We start from the raw sequence: 19070 nt of genomic DNA, 5'->3' as shown, positions 1-19070 counted from the left end.
GATTCTTTCTCTCATGACATCTCCAATCTGTCTCTTCATTTCACCTGCACTACACTCGTCCATGACACCTTGATGGTGAACTTCATTCCCCCTTCCATTCCTGGACTGTCCCCATCCACTCCACAGAGCAGTGGGAGTGGTCTCCTTGAGGAGATAAAACGGGAACAGCAAACTACAGACCAGGGGCCAGACTGGGCCCATGGTCTGTTTGTGTACAGCCTATGAACTAAGAATGTTTTTCACATCTTTAAATGTTTGAAAAAGAATCAATAATATTGCATGCCACTTGAAAATGAAATTAAATTCAAATGTCAGTGTCCATAAATGAAGTGTTACTGGCCCACGGCCATGTCCGCTTGTTTACGTATTGTCTATGACTGCTGTGTTACAAAAGGCAGAAGTGAGTAGTTGTGACAGAGGCCACGTGGCCTACAAAGCCTGCGATGTTTACTATCTAGCCTTTCACAGAAAAAGTTGGCCACTCCTGGTGCAGAAGATCATTTTACTCGTTGCTTCAAACCCTTCAGTGACTTTCCACTATTTCTAGGGAAACGTCTAAAACTTTCAACAGGGCCCACAGGCTGTTCTTGGTAGACACTGGGCACCCAGAGAAGTCCCATGCGGCCGCCTGGCCACTCCCAGCTGAGTCTTCTCCCCCATTCACCAGTCCGGACACGGCTCCTCTTTCCTCCTCCCAAGGCCAAGCTCTTTCTCAGGCCTTGGAGCCCTGCACGCAGCTCCTTTCTACTGGAAGGCTCGGCCCTTCTTCTCCTGCCCCTGTGCGCCCCACCCACTGCCTGGCCAACTCCAGCTTTCATGACAGTTCTCTAGGGACAGTTCTCCCACCCCCACCCATGGTTCCATTAGCTCTCCCTTGGAGAATTCCTCTCAAAGCATTTCTCCCAGCTGTATTTAAACTATAATGTGTGTAGCAGCTGGTTAAGGAGTGCTGGCTCTGGAGCCACAGCGTAAGTTCAAATCCCGGCGCAGACACTGAATAACTGACCTTGGGCAAATCATTTAAACTTTCTGTAGCTCAGCTTCCTCATCTGCGCAACAGGCACACTAATACTACCTACTCAGAACCCACGCGCACCCCACTGGGAGTGCTTTAAAACCAGCAGCAGTGTGGCTCCCTCACTAGGCTGAAGCTCCCCGAGGGCAGGGATCAGGCCTGCAATAGTCTGTGCCACGAAACACACAGTAGCTGGTACACAGCAGGGACTTGTTTCTTCAAACACTTAACGCACGTCTATTTGAACATGTGACACAAGCCACAAACTGTGCTCCTTCAACCAGTCATTTCAGCCATTCAATTTTTGGAGGGCACTGAACTCCTCTGGGTGGATGGATGATCCAAGCCCCGGACTCTCCCCAGAACAACACACACGCAATCTCAGGGCAAGCTCAGGAAATCCAAGCGAAGAACCACGACTCTCAGCAATGCTCCCTACCATGTGACACCCAGACTGGAGGGAACGCTCTCCCAGTGGGTCAGAGTTCACAGTGAGAACAAGGCCAATGAAAAGGCCCAGAAAATTAATCCAGGTCTTTCAACCTATACACACAGTTTTTTACACGTAAAGAGAAGCCTTTTCACATCTGTGGCTTGCGTGTCGTGGTCCTCCTCTCCTCCAGGAGCCACCTCAGTGACGCTCTCATATCTCAGCGCCATGTACTCCTGCCCCTGCTGTGCCCAGGGCCATACAAGCTGGGTCGGAAACGCACCAGACCTCATGTAGTTACTTCCTAGTAGGCAGAGTGGAAATTCCATAGTGTGTTCCCACTCCCACTCACGCCGTGGACTGTCATATTTTACCTCGGTGTGCTGTCCAGTTTGCCAAGCCTCCTCTGTCTTGATGTTGGCCACCGTGGTTGAATCTTGCCATTTATGTTTTTATTCAGTCACTCATCCAAGTCATGAACAAGAATAAAAGGAACCTATATTTTAAAACATTCTCTCTAAAATAAATTCCAAATGGGAAGCATTTTCTCAGTCTGTTGAGAGCCTGCTTCCAGGTGTACTCTGTCTGTCTCAAATAAACACTCTCTTACAGGTTTGGACATTCTCATGTAGACGTGACTTTGAAGGTACTTACATGCCTGATTGGAAACTGAAGTCTGATTGGCTGGTTTTAAATGCCAGTTTCTCTCCTCAACAGCCATGACAAACACGTTTTTTATTTGTTTCTGTATTTGAAATAATTTCCAAATGACGAATTCCTGCTCAGGCAGAAATATTGGTGCTTGGTAAGACCAACCTAGCTGAGAAGCTGGGCCTCACCTACACGGGTCCGAGAACGGGATTTTTTCAGTGTCCTTGTACTGAAGGGGCTCATACTTGCTTATTCATAATAATTAAAGTCACAAGAAAAAAATTAAAAAACTCCCAAAGTGACTGATTTAAATTTGGAAAAAAGCAAAATATCTAAAAATCATTTCCATCTAAGACTTACAAATCTTAGAAAAGCATTTCCATTTCATAGAACTATGTTAACTATAAAAGCCAGCATCTTTGTCTCCATGCTCACAAATTCTTTATCATGCCATCAAGGAGTTAACATCCAACTTTTAATCTTGCAAAAAGCAGGGTCACAGGTCTTGTTAAAATACCAATTTCTGTTTCAAAAGTCCCCAAAGAATCCTTCTGCAAGCACACAAGCAAGCACAACAAGATAAATGGAGGGGGAACAGGGAGGTAAGGGGGAACTCAATTATATTACAGTTCCACCACCAACGAACCAAGGACACGGAGGAGTTAATTTTATCAGGATCCTTAAATCACCCTACTTCCACTTGTCCACAGAGAGCAATACAAGGTTTCTAGCACTTCTGCTCTAAACTAACACCAATTTAGACTTCAAATTCAGATGTCCTACATAAAACTTTTTCATCAGAAGCCCGATATACATTTAAGGATAGTAAAATACTAAAACAGTATTCCAGGACCTTTCTGTTTGAGATATTAAGTTATATTTCTAAATCAATCATGCAATTCATGTAAAAGGTACCGAGCAGTTTGCTTTCTGACAGTTCCCAGTTTCAGACAGCGAGTACTCTAGCAACTGGTAAGACTTAATTTGGTACTTCATGATAAACTAGACACAAGAATAAAGGTTCTCTCAAATGTGATCACTAAAGATTTCATAATGCTTTCACTTACACAATCATGTCCAAGTTCAGTTCTGATTTATTCAAATAACTCATCTCCTCATGAACAATACTGAAGTGACTAACTCCTTATTGCAGACCCTAAACTAAGGAAAGTGGTGTGCATTTCTGCTTTCATAACCACAGGCAGAGATGACTGTTTCTCATTTTGTGATAAAGTTGCTGTTTTTCCTTTTATCCTGAGAGCTATATTTGAAAGCCACGTTACTAGTGGTATATAGGTCCTGGTACGTTGCCACCCTTGGCAATTTTTATTACTCTTTGGTAGCCTCGCCCTTATTAGGTCAAAAAAACAACACACCCCAAATTGCACCACGATCAGAGGTCAAGTCAACTGGCACTGAGATATCCTAAGTCTCCCCAGGCTTTAGTCACTTACTGCTCAGAAGGAATGATCCCTAATGTGCCTGGGAAAGCCAGCTCCTGACTGCCTTTCCTACCACCTCAGGATGTTCTGGCCACCCCCGCCTCCTATCCCTGACTCTTCCCACGCTGCAGGGCCTCTCCCAGAAGCCTGTGCTCTCCACATTCCCTTGAACAGCATCTAGGATAAAGCTACTCTCGATTCAACTCTGCGGAACACTGAGCAGCTGTCTAGCAAGATACTGTACCCACAGTTCAATGGTTCTCAAAGTGTAATCTGTGAAACTCTGGGGGTCCTTGAGACCTTTTCAGGAGGCTCATGAGATCAAAACTATTTTCATAAAAAAGCAAAAATATGATCTGCCTTTGTCACTACGTTCATACTTGTACTAATGGTGCAAAAGCAATGGCGGGTAAAACTTCTGGCTAGGTACCCTTAGCAGGAATCAAGAGAGTGGTTACAAACTGTAGGGGAAAGTCACTGTATTCTTCACTATCATGTACTTACATTACCAAAAAAAATAAATTTCACTTAACAGTGTCCTTGAAGAAGCAGTAAAATTTGACTAAATCTCGCCCCTTAAGAACATGTCTTTTTAATATTCTGCATGACAAAGCGGGACGCACGCATACGGAAGCGTGATGGCTGTCTCAAAGTAAAGCACATGTGCAATTGTCTGAGAAGTGATCTGAAATAGCCACTTTTATCATGGAACACCATTTTTACCAACAAAAGATCATTATTTCAAATGTGGGTATTTGGCAGACTTTTTCTTGAAAATGAAAGAAATGAGACTGTCACTCCAAGTATAACTGCTAGCACTTTGCTAACAATAAAATCAAACTCTCGAAAGGAAATCAGGATTTTGGAAAACTTGCATCACTTATGGTGAGCTTAACAGCTTCCCATTATCTAGATTTTTCTGAGGAGACTGGTGGTGATATTAAAAAAGTGATTTAAAAAACACTGTGTTGAAATGTGTCAAAATGTGGAAGGAGCTACATATAATAGTGAACCAATATTTTCCAAATGACCAATGTATGTTATAAAATCAGGCATGGGTAGATTCATTCAAAGTGCAAAATAAACCAACAGAGTCCAATGAAACAGAACAGAAAAATTCATCCACATGATTTCAGATTGCATACTACAACTAACCTCTAAGAAACTCACCACCTCTGGCAGTTTAGGTGAGTATCAAAGAATATCCACAATTATCTGAGAAAGCCATTAAAATACTCCTCCCTTTCCCAACTATGTACCTGTGCAAAGCTGGATTTTCCGTCATATACTTCATTAGAGTATCACATTGCAATGGAATGAATTCAGAAGCAGATAGGAGAATTCAGCTGTTTTTAAAACCAGACTTTTAAAGGTACTTGCAAAACTGTAAAACATTCTATCAAAATCACAGTTGCTTTTTTGCAGAAATTGATAAGAGTCCTTTAGGAAGTTTAATGCATATGGAAATGCAAGGGACTCAGAAAAGCCAAAACAATCTTGAAAAAGAATAAAGTTAGAGGACTCACACTTCCCTGTTTTGAAACTTACTACAAAACTACAGTAATCAAAATGGAGTGATAATGGCATTGGACAGACATAGATCAAAGAAATAGAGTCCAGAAAAAAACACTTACATTTATGGTCACTTATCTGACACAAGGATGTCAGATAATTCAATGAGGAAAGAACAGTTTTAACAAAATGGGTTGGGACAACTTGATATCCACATGCAAAAGAATGAATTTGTACTCCTATCTCCCACCATATACAAAAATTAATTCTGAATATATCTTAGACCCAAATGTAAGAGCTAAAAGTATAAGACATTTAGAAGAAAACACAGTAGTAAATCTACATGGCCTTGGACTAGGCAATGGTTTCTTAGATACGAAAAGCAAAAATGACAAAAGAAAAACTAAATTAGACTTTGTCAAAATTTAAAACCTTTTGCTTTAAAGGACATCATCAAAAAAGTGAAAAGATAACCCACAGAATACAAAATATTTGTAAATCATGTATGATACTACTTTGCATCCATTATGATTGATAGAATAAAAAAGACAATTACAAGTGCTGGTGAAATTGAAACCAATTTCAACTGTTGATGGAAATGTAAAATGGTCCAGCTGCTTTGGATAAACAGTCTGGCAGTTCCTCAAAATGTTAAACATAAAGTTACCATATTACCCAGCAATTCCACTCCTAAAATATACCCAAGTGAAAACATGTCTACACAAAACTTTGTACAGGAATGTTCATAACAGCATTATTCATAACAGCCAAAATGTAGAAACAACCCACATGCCCATCAATTGATGAGTGTATAAATAAAATGTGTATATTTCAAATAATGGAATATTCTTTGGCAAGAAAAATGAATTACTGATATATGCTACAGCATGGATGAGACCTGAAAATATTTGTCAAATGAAAGATGCCAGTCATAAAAGACCATGCATGTATGACTCCATTTATATAAAATGTCCAGAATAGGTCAATTCATAGAAATCAAAGGATCAGTAGATGCCAGGGGCCGAGGTAAGGGGAAGATGGGAATGACTGCTAACAGGCAGTTTCTTTTGTGGGTAACGAAGGTAAATATGGGCAGATGTAACCCACATGGACATTCAAATAACAATTGGCCCTGGAAAGTCATAATCACAAATGCAAGCTCTGATTATTCTCTTGTACAGAACAATGAATGACACTGAAAAAAAGTTAATTTCAAGCTTCAACAAAAAGTGGTCACTACAGGACTCCCCCCACCCACGAGTACACAACTTCAAAATGCTATTAAGTGCCAGAACACACAATTTCACATACTAATAGATTTTACACACGGCAAACAATGTTTGACCTTTCAATTTTTCCAATTAAGTGTATCAGAAAAGAACAATTTAAAAATAGTAAATCAGAATACAATTGGATATGCTATTTATAACAAATTTAATGACATCTTTCCCTATGAAGTACCCAATCAAAGGATGCATCTTCCTTACTACATAAAACATTTGACAAGGTAATAATTTGAATTACTTCTGCTGAATTGCCTTTTATCAAACCACACAGTTTCATTTTTCTCTCTCACGATCTTTCACATTCCTGTGATCCCATTTCTCTTGTTAACCTCAGAGGCTGATATATGGCAAACAACCTTTGATTATGCTCTAGTGGTTAACTAGATTATCACAGCCTCTGTAGAAGATTCCAATGAAAGATGCACCAGATTTTATTTGAAGATAGTTACCCCACACTACAACTTTAACTTGATTAAGTTTAGTTATCCTCTCTCATGGGAATACTTGTTTGTATCAGAAACAATGGATGTAAGGGAGCTGGTACATTTGGCCACCACTACAACAATTAATACAAAGCACTCCCTGAAAGCCAGCTTGCGTTTTGGTGACGTGTCCTTAAAAGCGTCACATGGTAAACAACAGGAAAAAGTACTTCAGGAAAAGAAGAGTTGTATAAATTACCTGAGAATTTTATTTTCCTTACTGGAAGTTTTGTCAGTGTTTAAAAAAAAACCACAAAATTTGAAAGTCAAGTAGTAAAACAATCATAGCATTAGTAGTTTTTACCTGAACGTAAACTTAAAAAAAAAAAAAGAAAAATTAAAAAAAAGGAGAACATTCTAAGAAAGGCATGGTTTCTAGCTATGCCTTTTAGCTATCACTTCTACTCCCAGTCAATATGACACAACAAATTAGCATCACAAAATAACACAACCTAGAAACAAATATGCTCAGTTTTCTCTAGTACAGCAACATTTGCAAGCAAACACATCAGTCACCTCCAAGAGGTCTGCACACTGAATAATTCTCCGAAGACTGGCCAGTGCACGGAATCAGGGGACCACTTTCTTTTTCCTTGCTGGCAAAACAAAAGACCCCACAAACTCCAAAGTATCCTGACTCAGAACAAAGGTTAAGAACTTTAAAATCAAATGCAAAAACTGGGAGTAATTTAATCTTTCCAAAATACCTTTTACTTTAATCCTCACTACACTTGAAAATAAATATGGAGAAAATGGAGTAGGATATAGTAACAGGACATATTGAGGGCACAGAAAATAGGGACTAGAACACGTTGTGTCCCACCGGACGCTAATTTAGCACAGTATTTTAACAGCCTGTTTGTTAAAATAAACAGTTTAAAATAAACGTTTGTGAAGAGAAGACTAACCGGTGACCTGTCACATCTGGGTCTTTAGGAAGGGGATTATGAGAAGGAAAACAGAAGGATTCCAATTGAACATAAGGAACTTCTGTAGCAAAAGAGTGGTAAAACACTAGACTTGCTTACTGAAGAGCAGAATCACCACCTCAAGAATTTCAAGGTGTGAATAAGTCAGGATCTTTGGGACATTCTCGAGTTGAAATCTGGTAGCCCAGGTACATGTCACCTGTAACTTGATTATTCAGAGACTGCTATCTTCATTTAGTGGGCACTCTGTATCTGATTAGACATGTCACAGTCCCACTCTTCAAAATGCAGAGGAGGAGGAAGTAAGGAGAACACAGAAGCAAAGGCTGGGTGATTCAGGCTGCCAACAATGGAGGAATGCGGGGTTCCATATGGACATTTCGGGAGTGCACTATTCGTGACTGTAAAAGCCTCACTTTGATGCATGGGTCCTTTTGGCTGCCGCTGGTAAGGCTGTCACCTATTCTTCCCCCACACAGACCCATGATTTGGCGCTGCATCATACAACAGTCATCCCTATGACTCCTGGAACCCCCTATGGCTCTCTGTCAAAGTGCTTTGGGATGCATGCCCCCATCCCAAAGCACTTTGACAGCGAGAGATGATAAAAGGATGAGTAAGCATGCTGGAGCTGATCTTGGTCAAAGAGCACAGACCCTGGAACCCACGGTGGAAAATGGGGGGAGGAAGAGAACAGAAAGCGCAGTCGGGGAGTTCATCCAATGAGCTGTGGGCAGTTACAAGCTTTCCTACAGCAGGTATAGTTACCACCCGGTGCAATCACCATAGACTCCAACCCTCGCTTTCACCTCCTTCCCCCCACTACACTCTCGTGCACATTTTCCTTGGACCAGCTACTCCTTAAAAACTTGAAAACATAAATGCAATTTCCCCAGGCTGCTGGCTGTCAAAGACAATAAAGCCTCACCCTGAAGCACGGTGAAGTTCAACGGTTCTTGTTCTCTGACTCTTTTTTTTTTGGGCACGCGGTCCACCCCCCACCCCAACCACAGACCACCTCAGTTCGGTAAAAAGGCGACTGCCGGGAACAGTTTTAAATATGTCAACCTTTTTTTTTTTTTTTTTTTGGGGGGGGGAACCCACAACAACAAACTTCTGAATTACTTCAACAGCTCGGTTACAAGTACTTGACCTTATTTTCAACCAAAAAAAAAAAAAAAAAAATAGGACAGCGAGAGATCAGAAATGTTTTCCCCCTGCTTTCCTACTTTGGTCGGGGCAGCACCCGGGGGCTACCGAAGGGGGCTCTTGGAGGGTTTCTTCGATAGGAAACTTGCTCTCCGTCGCCAAACGTCCTTAAGGCCCCTGGTTTTCTTTAAAACGTTTAACTTCATAGACAGAAAAAAGCCGAGGTGACGTTCCCTTTGTTAAAATCCCACGGACTTGATTTAATTTGCGGCGGAAAGGCGGCTAGCAGCGAGCACGGCAGCAAGCCGCGAAGAGGCGGCGAGACAGGTGCGACTTCTCCCTCGGGGGTGCCCTGTGGCAGCTGCGGGAGGGCGGCGGACCCCGCCAGCGCCACCCGGGCCCGCACGGACCTGTGACTCCCCTGCGTCCGCGGCCTCCCCAGACACGTCCTCCCCGCGTCCCGGCCGCCCCGCGGGGCCCGGCCTCGCCGCCGGCGCCGCTCAAAATGGAGGTGGCGGCGGCGGGCGGCTGGTTACGAAACGCGCGGCCGCCACATGGCCGCGCCGGCCCCAAACTTGGCCGGGTCCGCCGCGTCCCGGCGCCTAGGCGAGGCCGGGCTCGGGCGCAAGGAGGCCGCGCGGCGCCCGCCACTCACCCACGGACCGGTAGCCCAAGATCGCGATCTTCCGGGACTTGGACTGCGGCATCTTGGCGGCCTCCTCAGGCCCGGGCCAACCACATCAACTGCGGCGGCGGCGGCGGCTCCTATGCTGCGATCGGCGGCGGCCGCGCCGGGGCAGAGCGGCATCCAGGGGCGGGGCCGGCGGGCGGGCGCGGGCGGGCGCGGCTGCCTCGGCTCCCAGCTCGCGCGCCCAACCGCCCGGAACCGCCGCGTGGGCCCGCCCCCAAACACGCCCACGTGACCTCCGGCCGCCGCCGGGTCCCCAGCGACTCGCGTCAGCGTCCCCGCCCCAACCGCGGCGGCCGCCCCCGCCCCAGAAAAGCACAGGGGTGCGTCGGACAACGTTTTACTTTAAAGGGAGAAAAGGGCGACGTCGAGATACCCCCGGAAATGTCACGACTGAAACTCGCTGCGTCATGACCCTCCCTCCGTCTTCCGCCGCTTTTTAATTACGCCAGTTCTCCTCGAATGTTTATTGGACAACTTTCGCCCGCCCGCGCGATGACGCGACGGAAACTCCGTTTCCCATTGGGGGTGGCGAGGAGGCGGAGCCTGAGGGCGGGGCTGCTCGCCCTGGAGCTAAAAATAAAATCAGGCTGCGACCGCGCGGTTGTGCGCCAGTGAGGTTTGAAGGCTTCGGAAGTCGCAGGGGTGGGGGGCGGGCGGGAGCGGAGAGAAGCTAGCTTCCCAGTGATTGGTTAGAGCAGGTTGAGAGGCGGGGCAAGCTGTGGGGGGCGCGGTGATTGGCGAAACGACGAGCGGTTGGTGGACTCGCTCCCACCGAGCCGTTAAAAGGCGAGAGACGGGAGGCACGTGGCTGCTACCTCCCGGCCCGTGGGTTGGCTGGGTTTTTTTAAGGCCCCTTTGAGCTAATGGCGTTTAAGTCTGGGTTTGGAGGTGTACGTGGTGACTAAACGTCATCCAAGGTGAGGGGCCGTGAGAAGAATGGACAGTGCATTAATTCAAAATGCTTTTCATTTCATTCAAAATGTGTGCGTGTCCCCAGCTCCGGTCTCAACCCTGCCACGTGTCGACGCGGCACACCTCAGTGGACAAACTTAAAACACTAGCTGTTGTTGGCTGAGAACGTTCCAGAACCGTCATTCCGACGGCGATTCCGGGCCACCGGGCTCGCTCTCCCGGTGTGGGCTGACTTCTCCGGACGCTGCAGTCTTTTCCACAAAAGGCGCACTGACAACCCCTTTTTCCTGGTGCTGGTGAAGAGCCCTTGGCGGGGCACCAATGTTGAGTGCAGGGACAGCAGCCCGGGGCCACCGTCATGGAAAATGAAGGGGAAAGCCAGGCCTGGGAAGTGAGGACAGTTGGGAGACTTCCAGCGTGGTAGATAGTCTTGCCCTTGGCGATTGCTAACAAAGCAGATACCCTGCTACTCGTACGAATGTCCCCTGTTGTCCTCCGGCTGTTGGACAGTGTTGAGCTGTTGAGTGGGACAACTTGCTGGTCACGCTTGGCTTTTTGCCTTTTCCAGTGAACACAGAGAAGGAACCCCAGGACGCCGAGCGGCAAGATTGGATTCCTGGGTATGAAGATTTAGAGGTGACTGTCCCATAAATACGCCTGTTGAGTTAGCACACTGGCCTTAAGGCTGATCCTTCTCTGCCCCGCCCACGTGCTCCTGGGAGAAGGGGCATCTGCATTTTTTCCTTGCAGGGAGGGGGCTGTCTACAGATTGAAGCTCCAGGCATCCAGCTGTGAGAAATGCCTTTGAAATTCTGTGTTTTATCTCAATGGATTTTTGCATTCTACTCTATAATTAGTTGAAATATGTAAAAACTTCAGGTCTAAAAATGGACTCTCCAGGGAAATGTATCATTTTTATCCTGTGGGTTTGGATATCCTCAACCACAGTATTTTGAACTGATAGTACTCGACTCCCTGGTGGGTTGTGAAATCAGCTTAGTGGGTGTTACCTTCTTTTTTCTTTTCTTTTGTTTTTCAATAGAACAGAATGGAAAATAGTATGTTGCCTACAGTAAGTATTGTATGACGTTTTTGTTGTGTGGATATATATTTACAGATGTAATATACGTGTATTGTGTACTGAGTCCCATGGTAAAATCTATTTCTTACTGAGGTTGCCTCAAAAAGTTTGAATGCACTGCCTTAGTCTAGGAATGTTAGGAATCCAGGCCAAGAAGTGCAGTTGTCCAGCCCAAATTCATTTAAGAAATGTTCCAATTGTCTTAAAGCCCTTTAAGGTTAGTCAGACCCAGGAGGTTGGAAGATTCCTTTATTCCAGAATGGGGAGAATTCGGTTTAAGAAATGACTCAGATTACCTAACATAATTGGAATTGATGGTATGAATTCACATAGAAGTAACTGATTGCAGCCAAATCTTAACAGGAACATGGGTGGGAGAAGTGGACTTGCTTCTAAATGCAAAATAGTTCCACTGATGAGCTCACTTGTTAACCTTTTAAGCAGCTGGAACTTTTGCTTCTTTCTATTCAGGGCTGCTCTGTCTTGTGAACTCTGCATGCTAACTTCTGTGTTTTCTTCTACTGCCTTCTGTTTCCCTGGGAACCAAGAACTCCGTCTCTTCCATTTAAATTCCAGAGAGAGGACATGATTGGTTCAGCTCATTACCATCATCGCTCGCGTGAAGAGTTCATACTAAACCTGCAGATGGGCCGGAAGCTCCCGCTGGCCTAAACCGCCTGCCTTGGTTGATGAGGACGTTAATGGAAGTTATTTGAAGCTGGAACTGTCCACTATCATAGGGTCATTTAACTTGCTGTGAGCATTAACAAGTCCAATGACATCTGATTTCTAATTCCAACATAGTTTTTTAATTCCCAGGGGTAATATACAAAACTTCCTTTTTCCCCTACCATTGAGAAAGAATGCTTGTTTTTTCCTGAAAGGACATTTGTGAAATTATTTTACCTTTTTTACATGGGAAAGAGTACCCCTAAATGAAAGTAGACATGAAAGTGTTTAGTTTTTTAAGTGTTTGTTAGAGGATGAATGGAAAAGAACCAGACTCATCTTATTCTTGGATTAGCCAAACCAGACTGGTCTGTTATGTCTCACGTGGGGATTGTTCAAATCAAACAGTGCAGGTTTGGGGATACAGGCCAAGGTCGTTTCATTGTGTGGTCATCTTGTCGGAGTCCAGAGGACAGATCCTGCTCTTGTGGAGGGGGGTCCTGGTTTCCTCGGCAGGTCCTTAGTAGGCCTGCCTCAGCATCCTAGTATGAGGACATCCTGGGGAAGGCAAATCCCGACGTAACACTGGGATGAAAGAATCTCCTCCTCTCTGAAGCCAGGAATCAGTCTGGCCCAAACCTGTGGTGTGGAGTTGCATGGAGTGCTCCCAGGAGAGGGGCGTGAGGTCAGCCAGCCTAAGTCTACGTAGGCAGGACATGCATGGCGGAGGAGGTTCCCTCAGGAAGGAGCTCTGAGGACAGGTCCAGGCTGATGCAGTAGTTGTAAATTGTTCTCAACTGTTAGGGGTTGAATGTGCCCCCCACCCCCAAAAAAAAAAGATATGTCGAAGTCCTAACCCTCTCAGAATGTGATCTTATTTGGGCATAGGCCTGTTGCAGAGGTAATTCGTTGAGACCATACTGGAGTAGAGGGGCCCCTAATCCAGTATGACTGGTGTCCTCAAAAGAGAAGAGACACAGGCATACAGACACAGGGGAGACAGCCCCGTGATGAGAGATGGGAGTGATGCTGCCACAAGCCAAGGAATGCCTTGGCTCACAGAAGCTGGAGGAGGTGACGAGGATCCGCCCCTGGAGACTTCAGAGGGAGCGTGGCCTTGCTGACACCTTGATTTGGGACTTCTGGCCTCCAGAATAAATTTGTTTTATTTTAAGCCACCAGTCTGTGGTATGTTGTTACAGCAGCCCTAGAAAACTAACACATCAACTATAAAATTCTCAATAAAGTTTCATTAAAAGTTCGAGTCTAGTTTCTGCTGGGCTGTGGAAGAAATGCAAGCCCCCAAGCCCCAGTGCACCTGATAGCAGCTTTCGCCAGCAGAGGGGCTGCCATGCCCAGCAGAGGAAGTCTTCTGAGGGTCACATGGCTGGAGCAGAACTCCTGTGCCAAAGCCTGCGCGATGACAGCACGTGGGGGATGCTCAGGAAGACGCAAGTGGCCAATTCCTTACAATAAAACAAGGGATGGCTCATGCCAGTGAGGCTTGGGTTACCTACGTTCTGCGGATGTGCCTTAGATGTGGCATTTAGTCACAGTGTTCATGGCCACCGAAGGATGTAATTACCGGTGAGGGACATGTTCGCTATTGGTTCCTCCTCCTGTGTGAAGGGTTGTCTCAGTGTTGGAATTTCTTTCATTGGTGTGCAGAAAAAAAATAGAACTTCTATTTTTAAAACATTTTTATTTTAAAAATAAAGAATTGAGCTTTACTAATATGTAATGTATGGACTGACCATGGCACCCTCATAGCCTGTATGACTAGACAGATGGTGCCAGGTCATGACTGGTCTAAGAGGTATCCTGGGTGGCACTTCCACAACAGGGAGGGGTTGGCAGTAGTGCCCTCACTGTTTTGTGCTCAGAATATTATAATGTATTGCTTTTCATGCATCTGGTTCTGGGGAATTACAGAATCTACTACGTAAGTTCTGTTAAACTAAATTAAATCTAACAAAATGGTCATTGGTCTTAGAAGATTCCTTCAAAGAAACCATGAATTAATGATGAGAATAAAAACACAATATGAGCACACATTAAGAAAAATGGGAGAGCCCTCACCTCTTCCTTGAATGAGCTCTTTATCAGCTACATTAAAGGTAAACCCGATAATCTAAACGTGGCAAAAATTTTTACAAAAATGTAAAAATTAACAAGAGTATTTAAAACATGGATTCGCATCCACTAGCATTAATGATGACTACATGTCATTAGACCTTGATATTAGCTCATGATATAATAAGTATCCTGTAACAACTAAACATCCAAAACAGATGTTTTGGAAGACGTTACAAATTTTTCTGCAACGTTTTTTTTTTCTCTTCAATTTCAAGCATGTATAAAAAGTGAAGAGATTGGTACATTGAGCCCCAGGCTCATCATCTCCTTCAGTACTTACCGAGTCATGGACTATCCTGTTGCATTTTCGTACGAATTTTAGAATCTGCTTGTCATTTTCTACAAAATAACATGCTGGGATTTTGACGGGCACTGTTTTGAATTTATAAATCGACTTTAGGAGGATTTATATTTTAGCAACATCAAGTCTTCAGACCCATGAGCAAATATATTAATTACCCCATTTATGTAGGTCTTCATTAATTTCTCTCAGCAATATTTAGTACTTTTCAGTGTACAGGCTATACATATATTTTGATGCTGTTCCAAATGGGATTTAAGTTTTGTTTTTTTAATTTTTGATTGCTTGCTGCTAGAAATACAATTGATTTTTGTATCCTTAAAATCAGCAAAACTCACTTATCACTTTTAGTTTTTTTTGTGTGTGGATTCCATTGGCTTTTCTACATAATCATGTAATATTTACTTCTTTTCATTTTGGATGCTTTTTATATAGTTTTCTTGCCTTATTGCACTGTGATGCTGAAGAGAAGTGATGAGAGCAGATACCTTTGTCTTGTCCTTGATCTTACAGGGGAAGCACTCCACATTTCACCATGAAGTATCGTGTTTATTTGCCCCAGGACAAGACACAATTGGCTCAGACTCCCAGTCTTTAGCAAGATATATTTGTATCTTCAATCATGAAAAAAGAAACATTGAGTGGTGTTTTATTCCAAAAACGGTCTCTCACCAAGGCAATGCCTTTAGTTCTGAAGTACCCCCTCTTAAAATCTATAGTCTCGGACAAGCTACCCTACTTCCTGTGCCGTGAAGGCCAGCTGAGGGCCGGGTGAGCTAACAGGTGGGCTCAGCCTGTCATCTGTCCCTTTCCCTTGCCTTCCCTCTTTGGATTGGATTAAATGTCTGATTCTGTCCTCAGTGTGACATACAGTATATGATTTGATACTAAACTTTCAACCGTGTTTTCAAATTATTCTGATATTTTACTTTTCCCTTAAGTCTTTCATAATAGTAGTTCCTGTCTTGTCACTTGTTCCTTAATGTGGTTTTCGTTAAAGTTTTCATTTCCAAGGAAAGGCCAACTTTTCTTTGATTTTGATGGAGGAAAGATTAACTACATGAATCTTTTGAAATTAAAGGAAGTCAACCAAAACACAAAGATGAAAGGTGTGTCAGATGCTTCACTGAACTAAGAGGTTTCCATCCTGCAACTTCTAAAGCTGGGAAGGCTCTTACTGCTTGACCTTGAAGGAGAAAAAGAAAACCAACCAGAAGAAAAGAAAACCAACTACAGTTGATTTTACTTGTTAACAGAAGAGAGGAACAGCCAGCTGGAGAAGAACCAATGAAAAGCCTCAGAGGCAGCTCTTGGCTGGAGGAAGAAAGTGGTCTGGCCTCAGCATGCTGTACGGAAGTCTTCCCTGGACTAGTCAGAGCCAGGCTTGGTCTAAGCTCCTTTGTTGGTTGGATGTCAGCAGGACCAAGGTCGGGGTCAAACAGGAAACTTACAAAATGGATTGGATGTAAAAACAAAAAAAGAAAAAATGGTGATGTGCCCAGATAAACTATAAGAAAGAAGCCAGCTTTAATTTATTGTGTACAAGAAATTTTGGCTGTTAATTTCTTTCCATGAGCATACAGTTTTTAATGAAAGCATAAAATTAGCCAGCTGCCTATAGTTCAAGAAAATTTGTCCTTCAGTTGCTATATAGTAAACAGTAAAAATATTCAAAAAGGACAATTTTTTTACATTTAAAATATTTTTATTTTTTAAATTTATTGGGGTAACTTTAGTTAATAACGTTATATAAATTTCAGGTGTATAACTTTATGACATCTGTCTAATCTAGTGTGTACTCACCCCCCTAAGTCTAGTCTCCTGTCACCATATATTTGACCCCCTTTACTCTCTTCGTCCTCCCTGCATCCTGTTACCCCTCTGGAAACCACCATACTGTTGTCTGTATCTATGAGCCTGTTTTCTCGTTTGTTTGTATTTTGTTGTTGTTGATTTGCTTTCTGTTTTATATCCCACTTGAGTGAAATCATTTGGTTTTTGTCCTTTTCTGACTTACTTCATTTAGCATGATACTCTCAAGATCCATCCATGTTGTTGCAAACGGCAATATTTCATCTTTTTTATGGCTGAATAGTATTCCACTGTGTATACGTACCACATCTTTATCGATTCATCCATCAAAGGACACTTAGGTTGTTTTCATGTCTTTGCTATTGTAAATAATGCTGCAATGAACATGGAGGTACAGATATCTTTATAAATAAATGTTTTTAAATTTTTGGGGTAGATACCCAGAAGAGGAATTGCTGAGTCATGTGGCAGCTTAACTTCTTGAGGAACTTCCATACTGTTTTCCATAGCGGCTGCACCAATTTACGTTCCCACCAGCAGTGTACAAAGGTTCCCTTTTCTCCACATCCTCTCCCGCACTTGTCATTTCTTGTCTTATTGATAATAGCATTCTGGCAGGTGTGAGGTGGTATCCTATTGTGGTTTTGATTTGCATTTCCCTAATAGCTAGTGAAGTTGAGTCTCTTTTCATATATCTGTTGGCCATTTGTATGTCTTCTTGCGAAGTGTCTCTTCAGGTCCTCTGCCCATTTTTTACTTGGGGTTTTTTTGTTGTCGAGTTGTATGAGTTCTTTACATATTTTGGATATTAGCCCCTTATCAGAGATATTGTTTGAAAATATCTTCTCCCATTCGTTCAGTTGCCTTTTTGTTTTATTGAAGGTTTCTTTTGCTGTGCAGCTTTTGAGTTTGATGTACTCCCATTCATTTATTTTTGCTTTTATTTCCCTGGCCTTTGGGGTCAAGTTCACAAAAACCTCTTTGAGACCAAGGTCCATAAGTTTAGTGCCCATGTTTTCTTCTATGTATCCTATTGTTTTGGGTTTTACATTCAAGTCTTCAATCCATTTTTGAGTTAATTTTTGTGTATGGTGTCAGTCTAGTTTCATTATTTTCATGTGGTTTTCCAGTTTTCCCAACACTATTTATTGAAGAGACTTTCCTTTCTTGAGTGTATGTTTTTGGCCCCTTTGTTGAAAATTAATTGCCCATATATGTGTGGGTTTATTTCTGGGATCTTAATTCTGTTCCATTTGTCTGTGTTTTTCTGCCAATACTATACTGTTTTGATTACTGTAGCTTTGTAGTATCATGTTTCCCCAAAAATAAGACCAGGTCTTATATTAATTTTTGCTCCAAAAGACGCATTAGGGCTTATGTTCAGGGGATGTCATCCTGAAAAATCATGTTAGGGCTTATTTTCTGGTTAGGTCTTATTTTTGGGGAAACACGGTATAGTTTGAAGTCAGAGTGTGAGACCTCTGGCTTTGTTCTTTTTTTCTCAGGATTACTTTGCTATTCAGGGTCTGCTGTGGTACCATACAAATCTGAGGATTTTTGTACTATTTCTGTGAGAAATACCATTGAGATTTTGATAAGGATTACATAAAATCTGTATATTGCTTTAGGTAATATAGGTATTTTAATAATGTTAATTCTTCCAATTCATGAACATGGAATATCTTTCCTTTCGTGTCTTCTTCAATTTCTTTCAACAATGTCTTGTAGTTTTCAGTGTACAGGTCTTTCATCTCCTTTGTTAAGTTTATTGAGGTATTTTATTCTTTTTGTTAATTATAAATGGGAGTTTTCTTCATTTCTCTATTTGTTAGTATATAATTTTTAATTTTGCACCCTGCAACTTACTGTATTTATTGTTTCTAAAAGTTCTTTTGGTGGAGTCTGTAGGGTTTCTATATATATTGAATCACGTCATCTGCAAATAGTTAACAGTGAAACAGGAGAATTTTGGGAATAAGCTTTGTGCCCTGGGTGAGAAATGGATTACCTTACAGAACTTAGCTTAGCAATACATACATTCAGAACTGAAATATTCCACCCTGATTAGGAGTGTAGCTTTATCTCGGTGTTTGCTGAGATGTAGACGCTCATGAGTAACTTGCCAGCTAATATTAAATAAAGGTCATTAGATTAATACAATCTTTAGACATGAATTAAATTATGTCTGTAATTTAATAAGAGGGTGCCAAAAAAGTGTATACACATTTTAAGAAAGGAAAACTGTATTAAAATTGTAATACTCAATATATACTGAGAACAAAAGATGAATACAAGTCACGTGTAACTTCTGCAATGACAAGAGGTGCTCAAAGTGGTTACCATCAGCGTCCAGACACTTCTGATTATGGCGAACTACTGCTTGAGCAATGCTGACCAAAGTGTCCACTTGTAGACATTTTTTTTGGCACCCTCAGTGTGTGTGTGTGTGTGTGTGTATACATACACATACATACATATATGTGTACATATATACATATATATACATATATATACATATATATACATATATATATATATATATATATATATATATATATATATATATATATAT

The 19070-nt window shown here is 42.5% G+C and overlaps 1 protein-coding gene and 1 long non-coding RNA gene across 2 annotated transcripts in view; one reads left to right on the top strand and one right to left on the bottom strand.

The window, feature by feature from the left end:
• The window catches only part of RHEB (Ras homolog, mTORC1 binding), a 29586-nt gene extending 19618 nt beyond the window's left edge, over positions 1 to 9968 (bottom strand). Inside the window, exon 1 of the mRNA XM_074315111.2 lies at positions 9552 to 9968. Within this exon, the coding sequence (XP_074171212.1) occupies positions 9552 to 9603 (52 nt within the window). The 5' untranslated portion in view covers positions 9604 to 9968. The remainder of the gene's footprint in view (positions 1 to 9551) is intronic.
• A 72-nt stretch (positions 9969 to 10040) lies between these two features.
• LOC109435171 (uncharacterized) lies at positions 10041 to 13423 on the top strand. Its single transcript, XR_012490295.2, has 2 exons — positions 10041 to 11571; positions 12129 to 13423. It is a non-coding gene; the product is annotated as an uncharacterized LOC109435171 (long non-coding RNA).
• The last annotated feature ends 5647 nt before the right edge of the window (positions 13424 to 19070 follow it).

This window comes from Rhinolophus sinicus, chromosome 8, assembly GCF_057876585.1.
Source record: "Rhinolophus sinicus isolate RSI-liver-muscle chromosome 8, RSI-T2T, whole genome shotgun sequence".
Classification (NCBI taxonomy): Eukaryota; Metazoa; Chordata; class Mammalia; order Chiroptera; family Rhinolophidae; genus Rhinolophus; species Rhinolophus sinicus.
This window is presented reverse-complemented; position numbering and strand designations above follow the sequence as displayed.